Here is a 20,179-nt window from a genome sequence, read left to right on the forward strand (position 1 = left end):
AACCCCAGAACCATTTACTAGGCTGAGTGGTAACTAGTTAACCAAATGATACCGATTGGTCTAGTGGGTCAAGGTGCTCCAACCACAAGAAACCTGTAAAGGCTTCCACCTGAGGTTTAATTGGGGTCTATCGCTCACAATGTGTCACTCAGGGGTGAGTGAAGGTGGTCACACTTACCTTAAATATTAGGGCTGACTAGCCTAGCCCCAGGACCCAATGCTCCTGACTGGAAAAAAAAAAAAAAAAAAAAAAAAAAAAAAAAGACTGGAGAATGAATGGATGGACCTCCGTGAACTAATGGAGAAGAAATAATGGGAGGGTTAGGTTGCTCTATTACCATTATTACCATTACCTGTACTGTACTGTGAACTTACTTTGATATAAACCTGGAACCAACTTATATACGATGTCTTGTAGGGTTTTGTCTGGTCGGATACTGAGCAATGGTTTGGTCTTGTGAACTTGGACATCACAAATGGGGCAAAATTTGCTGGACTCCAAGTATCTCACAATGCAGGTTTTGCAAACTGTAACAGAGGCAGGAGATTTAGTTAGTCCTCACAACAGTATGCCAAATGCACCATAATAATAGATACTCCAGAGCCAAATGCATCATAATAATAAATATTCCTGAGAAAAGAATACAGTATTAAAGTTCAAAAAACTGCTTCAACAACATTTGTACAAGTTCTTCCTTTACCTGAAACCATGCCCAGGAGTTAGAAAAAAATAAATAAATAAATCCAATATTTATAACTAATCCAAAAACTTGTTCCATCCATTATATGAAGTCTGTCCAAAAAGAAACCAAACTTTCTAAATACTGCACCAAATAGCCAGCATGGTGTGATCATGATGAGAGCAATGTGCAGCGGCGACGTTGACCTTTAGTCTAATGCCCCGTCCACGCTAGGGGAAGCAGTAGTAGTACTAGGTGTTGTTCCCTAGGCAGTCTGGCTGAACAGCCCCAAGTCCCTAAGGAAGGCCACATCCGAGACTGGGCTTTCCCACAGAGTTCTCAAGGAGTGTCTGTTGTGTTGTCGGCACAGGTGATTGTGTGCAACCCAGTCTTTCATAATGTGCTTAATAGTATGGGGTGCTGTGTTGCATCCTGGACAGGTGTCAGCAATCAAGTCATCCAGCCTCTTCTGATAACTCAAGAGGGCTGGATGATGACACAGGCTATGTTGCGCATCATGTTGCCCACCTTGTGTTGCTGAGGGTGATGTTCACACTAGTACAATGGGCAGCGTGCACCAGATACCACTGAGCAGCGAGAGGAGCAGGGTGGATACTAAAACTGCAGAAGTTCAAGAGATTGTTTATGTTGAGCATTGTGGCACTATGTTGTGGAAAAAAAAAAAAAAAATGGGGGGGGGGGAGGGAGGAAGATGTAGTGCAAGCAGTGGCTGTCTCAATGTAATTTTAGGGGGATGCCAGATGGCTACTGAGGGCATAACAGAGCATGCTCTCACCATGAAATGCCCCTCGGCTAGATTTGCCAGAAGTGCGGGGCACAGGCCCTCCGCAGCAAGAAAATCCGAGTTGGGCAACATGACGTGCAACAGAGCGCGCTACATGAACTCTAGTGTGGATGGGGCTTAATACTGGCCGCATCATGCCATGTCGCTTAGATATCAAGGTAAATGCATTTGAATAAACGTGTGTTTAGTGCACTTGGCAATTTGCTGCAAGTTGTGCAATGATGGATCTTAAAGAGCAATGTGTTTGCTTGAAATTCAGTTTCAAATTGCAACAAGCTTTTACAGAGCATTTTCAAATGCTGCAACAGGCTTATAGTGAGAACTGTTTTGCCATGTCACTTAGACATCAAGGCAAATGCGTTTGACCAAATGTGTGTTTAGTGCACTTGGAAATTTTCTGCAAGTTGTGCAATGATGGATCTTGAAGAGCGACATGTTTGCTTGAAATTCTGTTTCAAATTGCAACAAGGTTTTACAGAGCCTTTTCAAATGTTGCAACAGCCTTATGGTAGGGATTGTTTGTGTCATATGCAAATCACAAGCGCTTTTGGCAGTTCAAATCAGGAAGAACATCCACAGTAATAGACTGTAGCACCAGTCGAGCAGGGCAGTATTCCCAAGGTGGATGGAAAGCTGATGACAGGGAGAACTGGAGCTCCCATTTCACCAGCCCTCAGGACTATGGTGCTACCATTCTTAAGTGGCGGTTTGGGTGGGGCAAGAACCTCTGTACAGTGTTGCCACGTGTTCCATACCCGCTATGTGAACGGCTCTGATATATGTAATAGGCATCACAATAAGATAAACACATAAGAATATAATGGTAACGTGTGTATTATAATATATGAAAGAACAGTAAACTTATTAAGTGTAAAATATTTATACGGCAATACAGAAACGTGGCATAAATATTTTACAGTGTTGCTTATAAAAAGGACAGTACCCTTGCGTCCAACACGCGTTTGTCCAGCACGATTCACGTCCAGCATGGAGAGCAAATAATTAGTAAGATTTAATTCGGTTTAATTACTGTAACACGGGTGCATTAGCATAACACGGACGGAGCTCCGGGAAGTGGGCGAAATCCGGGAAGTGGGCGAAATCCGCAGAGTTCGCCTCTACCACGATCACCCCTGGTCCAACACAGTCATACTGGACGTTCCCATGATGCTGACAGCCATTAAAAACTTCCAATCAAGTAGCCTCACCTGCCCACTATCATGACGTGATCGTGATGTTGCCCAATAAAAAAACGCTTCTGCTCTCACGTGATGTTTTGTTTAAATTTCTCCCGCCACAGCGCCACTCAGTCGCATAGCATTTTCTGCTCTTGTTACTGCATTTTACCCTGCTCACGATGCCTAGGAAGCCTTCTGAGAACCCCAAGAAGCGGCGGCACCTCCCTCAGGCCACCAAGCTAGAAAGCATCGAGAAGAAGAAGAAAGGGGAGAGGAAAGTGGACATTGCCAAGGCCTACGACATGAATGAAGCCAACATGAGGACCATAATAAAAAAACCAAGACAAGATCCTGGCAGCAGTGAAGGCTTACACAGTGCTAGGACAGGCAGAAGCAGGACCTTCCATGGCTGTGGACAAAGATAGTGATTCTAAGTGTGATTTCGAAGGATTTATGAGGGAGGTTGAGGAGAAGCAGCCAATACCCGCTAGTGACGCCAGCAACCATCCTCCGGCAACCCAGTAGGACTACCTACAGCCTTGGATACCAACTTCCATTCCCAGCAAGCCCACCAACACTATCCTAAAAGGTTAGTTATCATTCATAGCACAGTACCATTTACTATAATTACGGTAGTACCAATATATGTATAGGTATATGGTAGGTGTTTAGGGTGACTTTTCCTAGGGTTGCTGACATAATTCATTTTTCCCCATAAGCTCTGTTGTTTGTCCAACACGTTTTGGGTCCAACACGGGACCCATGCATGACAATATTACTGTGTTGGATGCGAGGGTACTGTAGTCACTTTTATTGGCAGTTACCATATTTCTGGGGTTGGTAATAATGTCACAATTATGATTATAAGATAATGTGCAGGAATATAAGTAAAAATGTTAATTTCTTAGTAAAAAAAAAATAATACATTAACCCCTTAAATGCGGATCGTCACGTTTGCGACGCTCGCCAAAAAGGACATAACGGCGGAGCGTCGCGTTTGCGATTCGAGTTAATTTTGAATAAACGTGGGCAAGGATGTTCCAGCTGGTATTGTCTATCAGTACCACCACCCTTTAGCTACAATTAGCATACTTTACCTTTGTACTACTGACCTCCTATTGTCGCCAAGTATCGCGTTTTTTCCCCCCTCCCCCCCCACCACGGACCGGCCAGCCTGGCTGTGATACATGGCAGCGCTCTGATTGCTCAGAACTGTAAATCTGCGCTCTTCTCTCACAAGCAGTTTATGCTAATAGGAAACGCTTGTTTCCCCAGTTGTAACACTAGCTTTTTTTCGCACGGTTTGCCCCTGTTTAGCGTCAGTTTACCGAAGGCTTTCAAAGTGACATTATGGCGAGTTCTAGTTCTTCAGAGTCAGTGCAAGTGGCTGACAGGAACAAGAATAAAGTGACGGGTGTAAGGCAGAATAAAAAGCGCGCCGCGGTGATCTTTTGGGAAGTAATATGATTGAAAATAATGTAGTATACATGTTTTTAGCTGTGAAAATGGAAATGTTTGTTGAGTGACGGGAAGACTGCCGCCGTGCCGCATGTCGGCCGTACGCTCCGTTGATTTTAGCCTTATTTTCAGTGCTTATTGTACAAATACGGATTCCAAACTACCTGTACGTTGTAGTATAAAGTTTACTGTGACAGAATGAGGCTGTGGTAGAGGGGAAACCGGGTTGCTGGAGGTGTGAAAGTGAAGATTTGGTTACCCAACTTTGCAAGTCTCCACAAGTGCTTGGGTAGTCCACGAAGGCTCAACACCTGTCTCTGGAGAAAGCTGAATGTAAGTACTATCTGCCATACCAAGTATAATGTTCTAGGGTTAATCTCTGATTTTTGGGCCATACCACGTTGAGTACACCGCTTCCCGTCCGATCAGCGAAGTTAAGCAACGTTGGGTCTGGTTAGTACTTGGATGGGTGACCGCCTGGGAACACCAGATGCTGTTGGCATCCCTACGTGTCAAGTGGGGTTGGTGGAGGATTAGTGCCCCTCCCTGTAAAACAATTAACTCTAAGCCCTTGGCCACCCCGTCTGGGATACATGGCGTCTGGCAACGAATGAATGAAAATTTTCCTACAGGTACTCAGACCGCGATACAACCCCGCCAACCGGGGGGGGGTCGACTGTTCATGGCCACGCATTAGGGGTTAAACCCTCTTGAGCGGCAACACACACACACACACCCAGTCCCACCTGGCCAGAGCTTCCGGCCTTCCTCTATCCTAGGCCTGTTCGGGGACACCTCTTAATAAAAGACGAGCCAAGACTTTTACCTCCTCGGTGGTGTGGAAATAAAGTCAAATTTACAATATGTACATTATAACATAAAAGAAAATAACCAAAATGTATCCTAAAATACCACAGACAAGAGAGAGAGAGAGAGGGGGGGGGGAGGCAGACCAGGGGCAGTGTTGAGTGCAGCTGAGTGAGATATGGAGGAAGGGAGGGAACGAAGGAGGGAGAGAGTGACTGAATGAAAACAAATCATGGCGCCACATTAGTGAGGTCATCTGGCGCCATATGTAAAACAATAATATTTTTAAATATAATTAGATATAATAAAAACAAAATAAAGAAATGAAAGCACAAGTTTATGTCACTCATAAAAGAAACAAAATTCCCAAGGGTGACGCACATCTCCCCCAAGCAAAGACAGAAAGAGAGAGAGTGAGAGAGAAGGCAGGCCAGGGGCAGTGTTGAGTGCATTGTCAAGCTGAGGGAAAGATGAAGGGAGGGAAGGAAGGAGGGCGAGAATGATTCAATGAAAACAAATCAAGGCGCCGCAACACCGAGGTCATCTGGCGCCATATGTAAAACAATAATATAATAAAAAACAAAATAAAGAAATGAAAGCACAAGTTTATAAGACACATAAAAGAAACAAAATTCCCTAGGGTGACGCACATCTCCCCACAGGGGAGAGAGAGAGAGAGAGAGAGAGAGAGAGAGAGAGAGAGGCATCGCGGGTATGGAAAACGTGGCAACACTGTACAGAGGTTCGTGCCCCACCCAAACCGCCAGTTAAGAATGGTACCACCATAGGTCCTGACCATCCCCCTTTGCTGAACTTTTTCAGTGTATCAGTAACACAGAGAGTAGGCAAGCATGCTCTCCAATACAAGTTTCTCTAACTATCAACATCAGACTACATGCACAGTACACACTACACTTCTTTTTCCAAAATTTAAAAAAAAAAGCATGGCAGCTCAACAAGTGGCCTAAGAATCCTGGGGGGGACCATAAAATGCCCTCAACTTCTGCCCCTCTCCTGGTGACAACTCGAGCTGCCTGGAATCACTGTCTGACTCTCTTCTTCTTCATTTCTGCAACATTCGCGGCCTTTCCTCTAACTTTCGCTCTGTTGAGCACCACCTCTCCTTCTCTAAACCTCACCTTCTTTTTCTAACTGACACTCAGCTGTCTGAGGCAACTGACAGCAGACCCTTTTCTGTATCCTCCTACTTTCTCTATACTCATTTCAAAGCCAAAGGTGGCTGTTGTATATATATATATACACAACAACTTATCTTGCTCTTGTGTTCCTGAACTCAATTCTTCTGAATTCTCTACGCTCTGGCTTCGGCTTTCCTGTCATTCTCTGACTAAATATATCTGCGCTGTTTACTTATCTCCTAATTCTACTGACTATCAAAAATTCTTTGACTATCTTACTTCTACGATGAAACGCATTCTATCCATTTCTCCCTTCTCTGAAATCTCCGTTCTAGATTTCTATGTTCACCACCACCTTTGGCTCTCCTCTCCTTTCACTGATCCACCAGGTGAACAAGCCTACACCTTTTCTATCCTTAATGACTTAGACCAGCTTATACAGCACCCTACCCGTATCCCTGACCGCCTTGGAGGGAGCTCCAACATACTTGACCTCTTCATGACAACTAATCCTTCTGATTACACTGTTAGTCTTTTCTCTCTGTTGGGCTCCTCTGATCACAATCTTATCACCTTAACCTGTCCTATCGCTCCGGTACAGCCTGTGGACCCTTCAAAGAAACGTCGTCTGTGGCACTTTGGAGCTGCGGATTGGGAGGCCCTCAGGCAGTACTTCTTTGATATTCCCTGGAATGATTATTGCTTCCATGGCTGGGAGCCATCTGAGTGTGCCTTGCGCATTACGGAGGTTATTCTCTCAGGCATGGAAGCATACATTCCTTTCTCATATCCTCTGACTAATGCAAGAAAGCCTTGGTTTAATCATGCTTGTTCTAATGCTGTCCGCAACAAGGAGAGGGCCTATAAAAGGTACCGGAGCCAACCCACCCCTGAATCACATCTTTTATACGTTTCTGCCCAGAATCATGCTAAGTCTGTTCTTCGCTCTGCTAAAAATAATTTCATCCATAATAAATGCTCTCAACTCTCCAACTCGAATTCTTCCCGTTCCTTCTGGCACCTTGCCAAACCCCATTCTAACAACTTTACCTCATCATCCTTCCCTCCTCTTTTCCACTCTGATGGCTCTGTAGCTATTTCTTCTACTGATAAAGCAGATCTCTTCACTCAGACCTTCTCCTCCAATTCCACCTTAGACGATTCCGGTGCTGTTCCTCCATCACTTCCCCCCTCTGACTACCTCATAGCTGACATCAAAATTTCTTCAGCTGATGTATTTTCTGCCATCACAGGCCTCAATACTAATAAGGCATATGGGCCTGATGGAGTCCCTCCTGTTGTTCTCAAGAACTGTGCTTCTGTGCTTACACCCTGCCTAGGCAAACTCTTTCACCTTTGTCTATCAACTTGTACCTTTCCTTCTTGCTGGAAGTTTGCTCTCATTCAGCCAGTCCTAAAGAAGGGTGACCATTCCCAATCCTCTAACTATCGTCCAATTGCTTTAACATCCTGTATCTCAAAATTTTTTGAGTCAATTCTTAATGAAAAATTTTAAAGCATCTTTCCTATCACAACCTTCTTTCTGATCGTCAGTATGGGTTCCGTCAGGGACGCTCCACTGGAGATCTACCTACCTACCTTTCAGAATCCTAGTCATCCTCCTTTCGGGACTTTGGTGAAAGCTTTGCCACTGCACTTGACATCTCAAAGGCTTTAGATCGAGTCTTGCTTAATCTTTAATTTCCAAACTGCCCTCTTTTGGTTTCTGTTCTTCTATCTGTGCCTTCATCTCTAGCTTCCATTCTGGTTGTTCTATAGCTGCTGTTGTAGACGGCCATTGTTCTTCTCCTAGATCTATTAACAGTGGTGTTCCTCAGGGCTCTGTCCTATCACCAACTCTCTTCCTTTTATTCATCAATGATCTTCTAAGCCGTACATCTAACCCTATCCACTCATACGCTGATGACTCCACCCTTCACCTTTCCATTCGGTTCCCGCAACATCCATCTCAGCAGTTACTTCAACAGGCAAGGGATGAGGCTATGGCACACCTAATGTTTGACTTGGCTTGTATCTCTGACTGGGGTAAAAATAATCTGGTTGTTTTTAATGTATCAAAGACTCAGTTTTTGCACCTATCAACCCGACAAAATCTTCCACAGGTATACCCACTTACGTTTAATAATACTCAACCTAATCCTGCATCATCGTTGAACATGCTTGGGGTTTCATTTGCTAGAGACATGTCTTGGAAAGATCAAATTACATCTCTTGTAAAATCTGCTTCCAAGCGATTGGGTGTGCTAAGCCGACTCCGTTCCTTCTTTGCCCCTGCACAATTGTTGACTCTATAAAGGGGTTTTATCCGCCCCTGTGTGGAGTACAACTCTCATGTGTGGGGAGGCTCCCCACACACAGCTCTTCTCAATAGGGTGGAGTCAAAGGCTTATCGTCTCATTAACCCCCCCCATCCCGACGTTTTCTGGGCAGTGGTACGCCCCAGTCCCGACATTTTTGGACCTTTTTTTTTTTTTGGCTCAAACATCCGCTTTGGGTAAGAAACATCGAAAATTCATAGAGAAATCGCTCACCTGAGGTTTAAAATACTCAATCCAGGTTGGAGTACCTCCTTACCTTACAGGGTTTTCTATCAAGCTGGCTGCAAAGAAAACGAGTTCTACGGGAGGATAACTATTCCACACCACTCATAAACGGTATTTATTTATTTATTTGGTACGAATTTATATGTAGTACGAGAGTATATTGGTTTTCAAACGGTAATATAGGCATTATAAGCTTTGTTTCACTCACTAACTCATCACCATTCCTGACCTTTTTTTGCCACATTACCTGATCATCATTTCTGGCTGTTTCTTCCTCTAATATTTGTCCTCCACATTGTCATTGATTGGGGAATCACTCTGGCCCTGAATTTAGTACCGTGGCATGACATGGCTTTACTGGCCAGGTCACTGATAACAGGTGAATTGCTGAGAAAAAGGCATGCAGGGGGGGGAGGAGGTCATGCTGGGTAAAGCAATGTCCCTGCCTGGCATCTTGTAGAGGAAGGTGTCCCGTGTATACGTGCCAAAAATCACTCGTGAAAATTGAAAATTGTGCAAATGAAATTGAAAATTGTGCAAATTAGGGACCTTGCAATGATGCCGCATTAATTTACATCTCCAGGATATGAGTGCACATCATGTGAGGATGTGAATTCACGTCTCCGGGACGGGGCGGGTTAACTCTCCCCCTCTTACTGACTCCCTTCAACCTCTGTCTCTTCACCACAGTGTTGCATCTTTATCTCTTTTCTATCACTACTTCAATGGTTACTGTTCCTCTGAAATGTCTGCATGCATTCCTCAACTTCTACGACGGGCGCATAGCACCCGTCTAGCAGCAAACTCTCACCCCTTTTCTGTCCAACTCTCTAATGCAGGAGTTAACTGTTACTCCCAGTCCTTCATTTATGCAACAGGCCAACTCTGGAACTGTCTCCCTCTGTCTATATTTCCTGCTTCCTATGATCTCCAGTCTTTCAAACGCAGTGTGTCCAGGCATCTCGAAATGAATGGATCTTGAATTTGGCTCTCTCTTGTATTTTGTTTTTCTCTTAGAAGGAACAGTTTTGCGGGCTCATTGCCTTTGGTTCCTTCTTCCTCACAAAAAAAAAAAAAAGTGTGGAGAGGCTCCCCACATACAGCTCTTCTCAATAGGGTGGAGTCAAAGACAGTTCGTCTCATTAACTCTCCTCTTACTGACTCCCTTCAACCTCTGTCTCTTCGCCACACTGTTGCATCTTTATCTCTTTTCTATCGCTACTTCAACAGTCACTGCTCCTCTGAGCTGTCTTCATGCATTCTTCCACCTCTACAACAGGTGCGTAGCACTCATCTAGCAGCAAACTCTCATCCCTTTTCTGTCCAACTCTCTAATGCAAGAGTTAACCGTTACTCCCAGTCCTTCATTTATACAACAGGTCGACTCTGGAACAGTCTCCCTCTGTCTGTATTTCCTGCTTCCTATGATCTCCAGTCTTTCAAATGCAGTGTGTCCAGGCACCTTGAAATGATCAGATCTTGAATTTGGCTCTCTCTTGTATTTTGTTTTTCTCTTGGAATGAACAATAATTGCAGGCTCACGGCCTCTGGTTCCTTCTTCCTCACATAAAAAAAACAAAAAAAACAAAGAGGACCCCAAAGCTGGACGGCCTTTCACGTCAACAGTCATTGATGATGTTGAAAAAGTGCGTGCTGTGATCCATGAAAATCATCACTTGACTCCAGTCAGTATCTGAAGAAGAAGGCATCTGTAAAAGTTTGTGCCAAACGATTTTAACCAAAAAATCCAAGATGCACCGTGTTGCCACAAAGTCTGTGCTGTGTCTGCTGACAGATGTACAAAGAGAGATCTGTGCCACATTGTGTCAGGACCTATATGACTGTTCAAATGCTGATGAAATCTTTCTGAAAAATGTCATAACAGGTGATGAAACGTAGGTGTACGGCCATTATGTCAAAACAAAAAGGCAGTTGTTGCAGTGGGTTCGAACGTCGTCATTGCGAGGGGGGGGGGGAAGCACATCAGAGTTCCTCAAATGTGAAGGTGATGCTGATCATCTTTTTTTACTGGAAGGACGTCTTCATCATGAGTTTGTTCCACTGGGTCAGATAGTCATGAGTTTTACTAAGATGTCCTGAAGTGTATGAGGGAGGCAGTGGGAAGGAAGAGGCCTGGGGCATGGACAAACAAAATCTGGATGCTGCACCATGGCAATGCACCTGGTCACGCACTGCTCCTTATCTGTGACTTTCTGGTGAAGCATGGGACAGCTATCATTCCCCAGCCACCCTACTCTCTGGATTTGGCCTCTGCAGAATTTTTTCTGTCCCCAAAGTTGAAATCCTCCCTTAAGGGTCACTGATTTCAGATGACGGAAGTCATGGGAGAAAATTCACCAAGTGCACTGAACGCACATTTACTTATGCACATGTACCTCAATGTTTATGTGACATGGCGTGATGAGGCTAGTGTTTGACTAAAGCTCAAAGTCACCACTACACAGTGCTCCCATCGCGATCACGTTATGCCAGCTAGTTGGTGCATTACTGTATTTAAAAAGTTTGGTTTCTTTCTGGACAGACCTCATATAACACAAGAGTCTTATGACTGTACTATAAGCCAAGCACAAGGGTATAAAAAAAAAAAAAAAAAAAAAAAAAAAAAGATGAGGTCCTTAAACACACTGAACCCTGAAACATAAGACCTAATAAAAAAACACAGGAAAAAAAAAAGTTACATGGCACAAGTATTTATATAACTTACATTTTCCTGCCCAATTAAATATACCTGGGCTCTTACGCTCCTCATGGGGCAACGCAGGATTGGATGATGAATGACGAATGAATGAAATTAAATACAGTAATCCCTGTACTTTCCAGACGTCCACTTTCCGGACATCCCCACTTACCAGATATTGTGGGCCTGGACCTTTGGAACCCAAAAATGGCCAAAAAAAAGAAAAAATACCAAAGAAATCTGAATTTTTTCCCACCCGTAATTTGAAATTGCCGCGTGGCGCCAAACAGCTGTTACACCACGGACCCTCACCCTTTCCTTCCTTCCCCCTCCCCCCTCCCCTGTCAGGGTTGCCATTTGGTATTTTTCATTACCAAATGTGGGCCAATTTGGTCATGAAATATTCGTTTGGTGCTGAATCAGAGTAATGCATTACCAAATGGATTTTTCACATGTATGAGGATACACAGGATGGAGATGGTGGATTGTTTGCTCTCTCCCTGTTAACGCACATAGTGTGAAAATAATCAAACATGCTGTTAATTATAAGAGTAATTACATGTATTTCCACTTGTATATATAATTAGTGAAGAATAAATGTTAGCTTTACGAATTTGGTAATGAAGAGTTAAATTTGGTAATGAAAACTAAGGAGTTTGGTAATGTGGCCGTTGCGATCTGGCAACTCTGTTTCCCCCTCACCAACACCCAAACAGTTATTGCCTAACTTTGATCGCGAGTGGTGGCTTATCGTAATGGAAACCACACATGCTCATTTTTTTGGTGAATGAACATTGAATAAACTGCAATACCTTGCCACTAGACCACACGGGAATTTACAGTGTTGTGTAGTGTTAAGAAATTTGAATTTAGTGTGCAAAGGATTAACTGTGGAGTGCAAACCTGGCGGTTGAAACTGTCGGTTGAAACTGGCCTGATGCAATGAACAATATGCAGTGCTAAACAGGTATAACTCACAGTGCAAAGAATTACTGTAAGTGCAGCACAACACTGGATTACTGTACATGCTTCAAGAGCATTTTCACCACTGCCAAAACCTTCCAAAAGGCGACCACAAACGTGCTGTAAGTACCCTGGCTGAGGTACAGTCACTTCTAATTCCTCATTCTTTGGTTCCTTTTCATTTATATCATGCTTTATGTCCATTATTGGTGTGAATAGGGTCTTAGATTTAAATAGTGCTATGCATGTCCAGTAGGGAGCTATTTAGGTGGCTTTCAGAGTTAGGCTGGGTTAGGGTCCATAAGTACCAGTCCAGGAGGCAGGGGCCCACTATCCGAACAGGACCACTTTCCGGACATGCCTTTGGCTCTATTACATCGGATAGTGGAGGGATTAGGCTTTCAGAGTTAGGCTGGGTTAGGGTCCATAAGTACCAGTCCAGGAGGCAGGGGCCCACTATCCGAACAGGACCACTTTCCGGACATGCCTTTGGCTCTATTACATCGGATAGTGGAGGGATTACTGTATACAACCACCTCTCAAGTTTTAGTGAATACAATACACTGCTGAATGACTGAGCCATCTGACACATCATCTCTAAAACTAATGAGTTAGCAGGCTTTGAAATAAACCCAGTTTGCTACACCATTTACAGTGCTGGTGTGTCTTGATATATATAACTGCATTTCAGTGAATGCTACTCTGTTAACCACTTTAACCACCATACGCCGGGAAATATTTAATGAAGTCGTCACCTCACTACGGGCACTTTTCGGAAACTGCAGAAAATTGCTTGTTTTCAAACCTTAACTCTTTCATTCACGGTAAGTATCAAAAAGTTTTCTGTTCCACGACACATCGGCTTTCACCCATCCCCCCCACCTGCTGCGGGCTCCAAAAATGTGTATTCTTGGCCTATTTTCACCACCCAAACATATTTATTTTGCCAGAAAACCTGCATACAGTAATCCCTATACTATCCGGACGCCCACTATCCGGACTCCCCACTTACCGGACATTTTGGACCTGGGCCTTTGGAACCCAAAAATGCCCAAAAAATGAAAAAAAAAACAAAATCCGACACTTTTTATCAACTGTAATTTGAAACTGGCGCACAGCGCCGAACAGCTCTGCATACGCTTGGCCGCCGGCTGCTTGCTTCCCCCATCCCTCCCCAGCTACCACCTAACTCCTCGTTTTTCGTTGCTTGGATGTTCTGCCAAAACCGCACGAAATGTGAAATGTCAAAGTGTGAAGTTAAGAACCAATGGGAAAAATAGAGGAGTGTTCCAGTGGTACATGTACCTACCCTATCAAGTGAAGGTGTGTTGAGGGTAGATGGGCTAGTTACTAGGTGACATGAGCCTCTCTGGGGAAGCCCCAACACCTTGGCTGAAGCCCTCGAAGTCAAACTCAGGCTCCGCACCTCCACTTCCTCTCTGTCCACTTCTCCTTCATCCACCACTGCTGGCACATCCAAGTCTTGCAGAATAGCAGCCACATTCTGTCTCTCCTGAAAATATCATGTGATCCAGGCTTGTCTCTGCTCATGTATGTTTCTGTTGTAGACAGCCATCACTTGAGACTTCAGATCAGTCAAGGTCGATAGGATGTTGGTAGCCTCACGCATAGGCCTGGTGTATGCATCGAAGGTGGTAGCCATGTCAGTTATGGTGGACAGGGTCTGGGACAATTTCTGTGTACTCATCTTGCCATCTGCAGTGTGCTCTGGCCTTTCGTTCTCCTCTTCATTAGAGTTCATCTCTTCCTCCGTTATGTCTACCACACCTGAGTCTACGTCGTAGTGTGTCAAGTGTTGTCTTACAGCTGTTTTGTCCACCTCTGATGCGTCTTGGCTTGTGTTTCTGATAGCTTCCACAACGGCAGCCAGAGTATCGTCTTCCCTCCGCCACTCACCTTCCACAGTCAGGTGAGGGAAAAGTTTCTTCCACCTGTGTGCTATAGTGGCTGGGGTAACTTTGTCACCGTCAGCTGCCAGCTGGAAGCAGCGAAATGTAGGGAAATCAGCTAAGTGTGAGACAACTTGGAAATATTTTTCTTGCGCGAAAAATGAGGCGTCGAAGTAAAATGCGTCCAAATGCGAGTAGTTAATGTACCATCCTGACTAGATGCTCATTCAATGGATGTCATTTTTGTGAATAAACAGTGAATAAACTGCAATACCTCACCACTAGACCACATGGGAATTCACAGTGTTGTGCAGTGTTATGAAATAAGAATTCAGAGTGCAAAGATTAAGTACAGAATGTAAACTGGCAGTTGAAACTGGCGTGGTGCAATCAAGAACAGAATGTGCAGTGTTAAACAATTATAACTCATAGTGCAAAGGATTAAGAGCAGCACAACACTGGATTACTGTACATGCTTCAAGAGCATTTTCACCACTGCCAGAGTCTTAGAGGAGGCACGTTAATTTTCGTAATGAACAGCCATGGACGTGTTGTATGTACCCAGTACGCTGCTAAAAATTTTCCATACTCCTAATTCCTCATTCTCTGGTTCCTTTTCATTTATTTCATACTTTCTGTCCCTTACTTGTGTGAACAGGGCCTTAAATAGGTGCCGTGCATGTCCGGCAAAGAGTTATATAGGTGGTTTTCTGAGTTAGGCTGGGTTAGGGTCCATAAGTAGCAGTCCAGGAGGCAGGGGGCCACTATCCGGACGGACCCACTTTCCGGACATGCCTTTGGCTCAATTCCATCAGATAGTGGAGGGATTATTGTATTCCTATTTGTCACTGTTTGTTCTATACGATAAGAAAAAATATACAGTACTGTGTGTGTGTGTGTATATATATATATATATATATATATGTACATTAGGGCAGTGTGAATAAACATTTGGGAACATTCATCTCACTTCCCAACATCATAGCTCGAATGTTTACTAACCTATCTATACACATTGCACCATCATTTGAAAGAGGATTTTATTAGCTTTCAAATGGTCCAGTTGGCACTTTGATACAAGGTATGGTTGTCAAGTAATATGCGAAAAAGTAAAACCTAATTCCGACAGACAACAGAGTTTTTATTCGCGGACCTCTAGCGAAAACCTTTTCTCGGCAGTGTTGTTTTTATTTCATTATCTTATGCAGAATTTCATGGGCTTTCACATGATATAATAACTGTCTTCCTACACCTCATAGTTTTTGAGAAAAATGCAAAAAACTACAGTGTACCCACCCGTGCGTCGCATCACCGTCAGCCGCGGTCACTTCGTTATTTTCCCAAAGCACACAAACATTTTCATGCTTGCTAGGTATGATTTTTTGAATCTATTCCAATTACTAATGTAAAATTACATCTGGTTTTCTTTATAGTCCTCTCAGAAACCACACATGAACACTACACCCATTGCTAGCAACTGAAACTGAAGCTGTACTTATTTCCCTGCCACCTGTGTTTATGTATATAACAATATATGAGTAAATGTACCGATATAACGATAGGTAAACAGATAAATAACAAAAAAATAAATCATTTACTTGCTCTAGTGGCGATGCTGTTCCTGCAGGACCAGATGTGTTTGGAGGTTAGGAGTTTTGTACTGTGTGTGTGTGTGTGTGTGTGTGTGTGTGTGTGTGTGTGTGTGTGTGTGTGTGTGTGTGTGTGTGTGTGTGTCTATCCATCTATTGCCAGATGCTATAATCCCATAAGGGGTGGCCTTTTGACTTTGAGTTATCTGTTTTACGGGGAGGGGCACTAACCTTCCACCAACCCACTTCTTGACATGTAGGGAGCACGTATGGGTTGGTTATATGGTTACCACCCAGTGTTGTAAATGGTTTCTTGGCTTACTGGAAACCATTTGGCTTGTCACTCAATGTAAAGCCTCCTGTAAAGGAAGGAAAAGCAATAAGAAGTGACAGGAAAGATGGGAGAAATAGGAAGAGAGAGGGCAGGCACAGAAAAAGAATGATGAAGGCTAAGGAAGACGTAGGCAGCACTACACCAAGTAAGTGGATGATGGTCGCCACCACCTACCACTTAGCAGACAATATTTTTATTACGAATACACAGTGCACTGTTTCCTTTTCATTTCACATTAGACATAACCAAATCTATCAAATTACGAGAAACACATTACATTTCACCACTACAGCACATGAACGTGCTCTGTAGGTCACATAGGAGTTTGCTACCAGTGCACTAACTTAGGTCTAGCAGACGATATTTTTATTACAAGCACACGGTGCACTGTTTTCTTTTCACATTAGACATAACCAAATCTATCAATTTATGAGAAACACATTATATTTCACCACTACAGTACATGAATGTGCTCTGTAGATCACGTAGGAGTTCGCTACCTGTGCACTAACTCAGGTCTAGCAGACGATATTTTTATTGCAAACACGCGGTGCAGTTTCCTTTTCTTTTCACATTACACTATATTCACATGATTCACTGTCACTATTTTTAATGTTGAAGACTCACATTTGGTGCAGGGTACAGGCAGTGTAGTTGTGGGGCCAGGGTTAGAAACACTAGCACAATCTTTGTTGGGGCAACAGCCAAAAACAGCCAGGAACGCTTCACAAACACTTAATTTCCTATTGCAAACACCAAATCTAATCATAACTGTACACCAAAACTGTACATAACAACTACTGGTATAGTGAAATATGTTACGCAATCGGGACTGGGGTAATAGATGATTTAAAGGGACAAGTGACCGCATGCTAGCTTCCTCAATGACAGCTAGTGTGGTACTGAAAAACCTTTCTGCGCTGTCTTGGGTATCAGGACCCACTGTTGCCAACTCATTACTTTTGACACAAGCTATGACGCCTCCAAAAATGACGCAAATCAACCGAAAACTTTCTTTTAGAGAATTTTTTATGGTTTTATGACGGTAAAGGCGTCACTGTGTATTTATGAGGAAAGACCCTAATGACACCTAATGCATCACTATGTACGAAGGGGTTAACATCTCGGAAACAATAGCATCTGGGGATACGAAATTAACGACCATTTTACTCGCCAACTCCTTCTCTTCTAAATGAAAGTATCCCCAGGTCTCTACAATGTTGCATTGATGAGTAATGACGTGGTGAAGAAAACTAAGTTTTGCTGCGAGAGCAGCGTGAGAGCAGGATGTGTTCATGCATCTGCCTGCAGCGCCGACCGTGGCTTTGCTCTCAACGTGATAACTTACTCCACTACTACAGTAGATGAACTAGACACTGTTCCATCCAAGGCATGCCTTATGGTACTACCACTGAGCCCTTTCCTGGTATCCTTCGAAAGAGGGTTGGCAGAGGTGGATGATGCAATTGGCTACAAGTGGAGCGGACGGAATGAAACAAAGAAGAACCTGAAGAATGCACTGTACACCTGGCAAAGACAAGGGATAGACTGACTCTCACCTGTGTGGTATAGAGAGACTCTCTACCTACCCTTTGGTGGCGAGATGAAATGGTGGCCAGTTCAAACAGTAGTGGGAAGACACTTGTGTGTATAGCTGCTACCCAGCAGCCCCGTAGCAGCCCGATTGTGGCGTGTATACACGTTACCCAGCAGATGGGGGTTAATGATGTACTGTACTTTTCAACTTCAATCTTGCTACCTTCAAATATTTTATTCTTACAGAGACCATTAATAGTAAAGGGCTTTATAAAGTCTATATCTAACCTCTCCAGTTCAAAACATCTCAACTGACCTAATTAGCCATGCACTCACTCGATGTAGCACTGCTCTTGAGTGTCTGCCTTTGCCTCTCTTCCTCCTTTCCTTCCTTCCTCTTCTCGCATTATTTCCTTCATTCTTTCCTCTTCCTTCTGCCTATGGGTGACTCTACACTGAGTGCCAAGCCAAATGGTTTCCTGTACACCTGGAAACCATTTACCACGCTGGGTGGTAACTCTATAACCACATTTTTCTTTTTTTTTACGTGTCCGGCTCTGGGCAAAGGCTTCAGGGCCTATTTCTCGTGGGCAGTGACCTATCCCAAGGCCCAGTAGTCCTCCTACACCTCCACATGTCACCACTTCGGCGGTAACACCCACCATCCATACTGAATACATGCTAGGGCTGTCTCATACAGGACTAGTGTATTGGTATTAGCGGGGGTATTTTTACGACATGTCAGTGGGTCATCTGGTAGATCAGGAAAGTCTGCTTTTCGGATATTCAAATCCTTAAACTGTTCCCTGCCCCAGCCTGGATTCAATCCTGGGTCCATTAGGACTGCAGGCCGCCTCTCTACCGATTCAGCCACCACCTGATGGTTCAGTGGGTAATTAAGGCGCTCCAATTGGATTGAGCCTGTGCAGGTTTATATCCAAGGGATGGCTGGGGTTTACTGCTCACATAATGCTACTCAGGGATGAGTCAGGCTGGTCATTCCCATTTTAAATGTCAGGACCAACTTGCCTAGCCCCAGGCTCCTACGCTCCTCACGGGGCAACATAAGATTGGATGATGGATAGATAAAGAAAAAAGGAAAAAAAAGTGTTATAATTAGCATATTTTAAGTTCTACTGGTAGTCAGAAGACAGTATGGTACTCACAAGAATGGAGGCACTCAACAATGGTTGTAGCATCAACATAGTAACCTCCACAAAGTATGCACAGGAGATTCGGATGAAGCTCCATTACCTGGAGCCGACGCATCCCACTCATCCCGCTTTCTGAGGAGATGGAAGGAGGATGTTAATAAGCGAGGCAGTTTCTACTGAGAAAGAGTCACATACCACATCTAATCACTTTACAAGCAGTCTTCACTTTAAGTCATGAGATGCATAAAAGAATAAATACAGTAAAACCTTGATATAACAGACTTCAGTAGACCGGAATTCGCTTTTCTCGGACTCGAGGAGCTACCAGACTAAATTCCTATATATCGGAAAAAGTCCGATACAGCCAGAAGCAGTCCGGACTACCTGCCACTTCAGCTATGTTCGCCACAATAAGGTAATTAAAAGACATGTTTATCAGTGTACAGTACAGTACTATTATATATATTACACCATTTGATTAACGCAGCGAAGTTATAACACAGTACAGTACAGCAATGGCTGTCAAAACAATTTAAAAACCGTTCATGCGATCTGGACTAATGTCTGATATACAGGAAAAAGTCCAGATTAGCAGAGGGAAGTCCGGATGTCGCTTTTATCGGAATTCGCATTTTTCGGAATGGTTTTGGCCCCAATAACTCTGTTGTAGTGAGGTCTTACTGTACTGCAACTTTTTCATATACTTGTTACTGCAAACTGGATGCAAGTGGTAAATATATTTTAATGGCTGCAATGAGAATTGAATGACCAATTACTCTTTTATTTACTGAGTAGGCCTAATGTACAATATTAAAAAAGAAGAACATCAAAATGGGTGACTTATAACGTGGACAATGTACAGTACATCATAAACTGTACTATGGTTCTGTCACACACACACATACAAAGAAGGGTAAGGAAAAAAAACACTGCATATCTCGGATTACTGAAACAATTTAACCTACAGTATAAACTTCATAAGATTATGATAAAGCTGTACTAAATGTTGATGCATACACAGTAACCTTGCAATAAACACCATACTGACCAATCAACTTCATTTTTCTAATAATGCTGTATTAGTGGCGGCTACACAAAAAATATACAGCTGGCTTTGCTGCAGCATATTATATTAATTTCTTAATATACTGTACAAGATGTTACAATTAGTAATAAATTAGTAATAATAAAGGATTTATTGTAATGGAATACATTATTAATTTGATAACTAAATTTTCTTAAGTTGCTACATTCTATAAGCATTACAGTACCAGGTATTATATTAACTGTACATAAATACAATAGGAATATACCAAATGGCAAATGGTGTCCTGTACACCAGGAAACCATTTACTATCCTGAGA

General features: G+C 43.3%; 1 protein-coding gene and 1 non-coding gene across 2 annotated transcripts in view; one reads left to right on the forward strand and one right to left on the reverse strand.

Annotated features, from left to right (window-relative positions):
* The window catches only part of LOC145406645 (uncharacterized), a 97,881-nt gene extending 78,942 nt beyond the window's left edge, over nucleotides 1–18,939 (reverse strand). Inside the window, exons 1-2 of the mRNA XM_080277727.1 lie at nucleotides 18,828–18,939; nucleotides 376–528 (exon numbers count right to left, since the gene is read on the reverse strand). Coding sequence (XP_080133853.1) covers nucleotides 376–528; nucleotides 18,828–18,939 — 265 coding nt within the window. The remainder of the gene's footprint in view (nucleotides 1–375; nucleotides 529–18,827) is intronic.
* LOC145406897 (5S ribosomal RNA) lies at nucleotides 4,505–4,623 on the forward strand. Its single transcript, XR_013898605.1, has one exon. It is a non-coding gene; the product is annotated as a 5S ribosomal RNA (ribosomal RNA).
* Nucleotides 18,940–20,179: the final 1,240 nt, after the last annotated feature.

Source organism: Coenobita brevimanus, chromosome 71, assembly GCF_032717465.1.
Source record: "Coenobita brevimanus isolate Jiangsu-jjx chromosome 71, ASM3271746v2, whole genome shotgun sequence".
NCBI classification, from domain to species: Eukaryota; Metazoa; Arthropoda; class Malacostraca; order Decapoda; family Coenobitidae; genus Coenobita; species Coenobita brevimanus.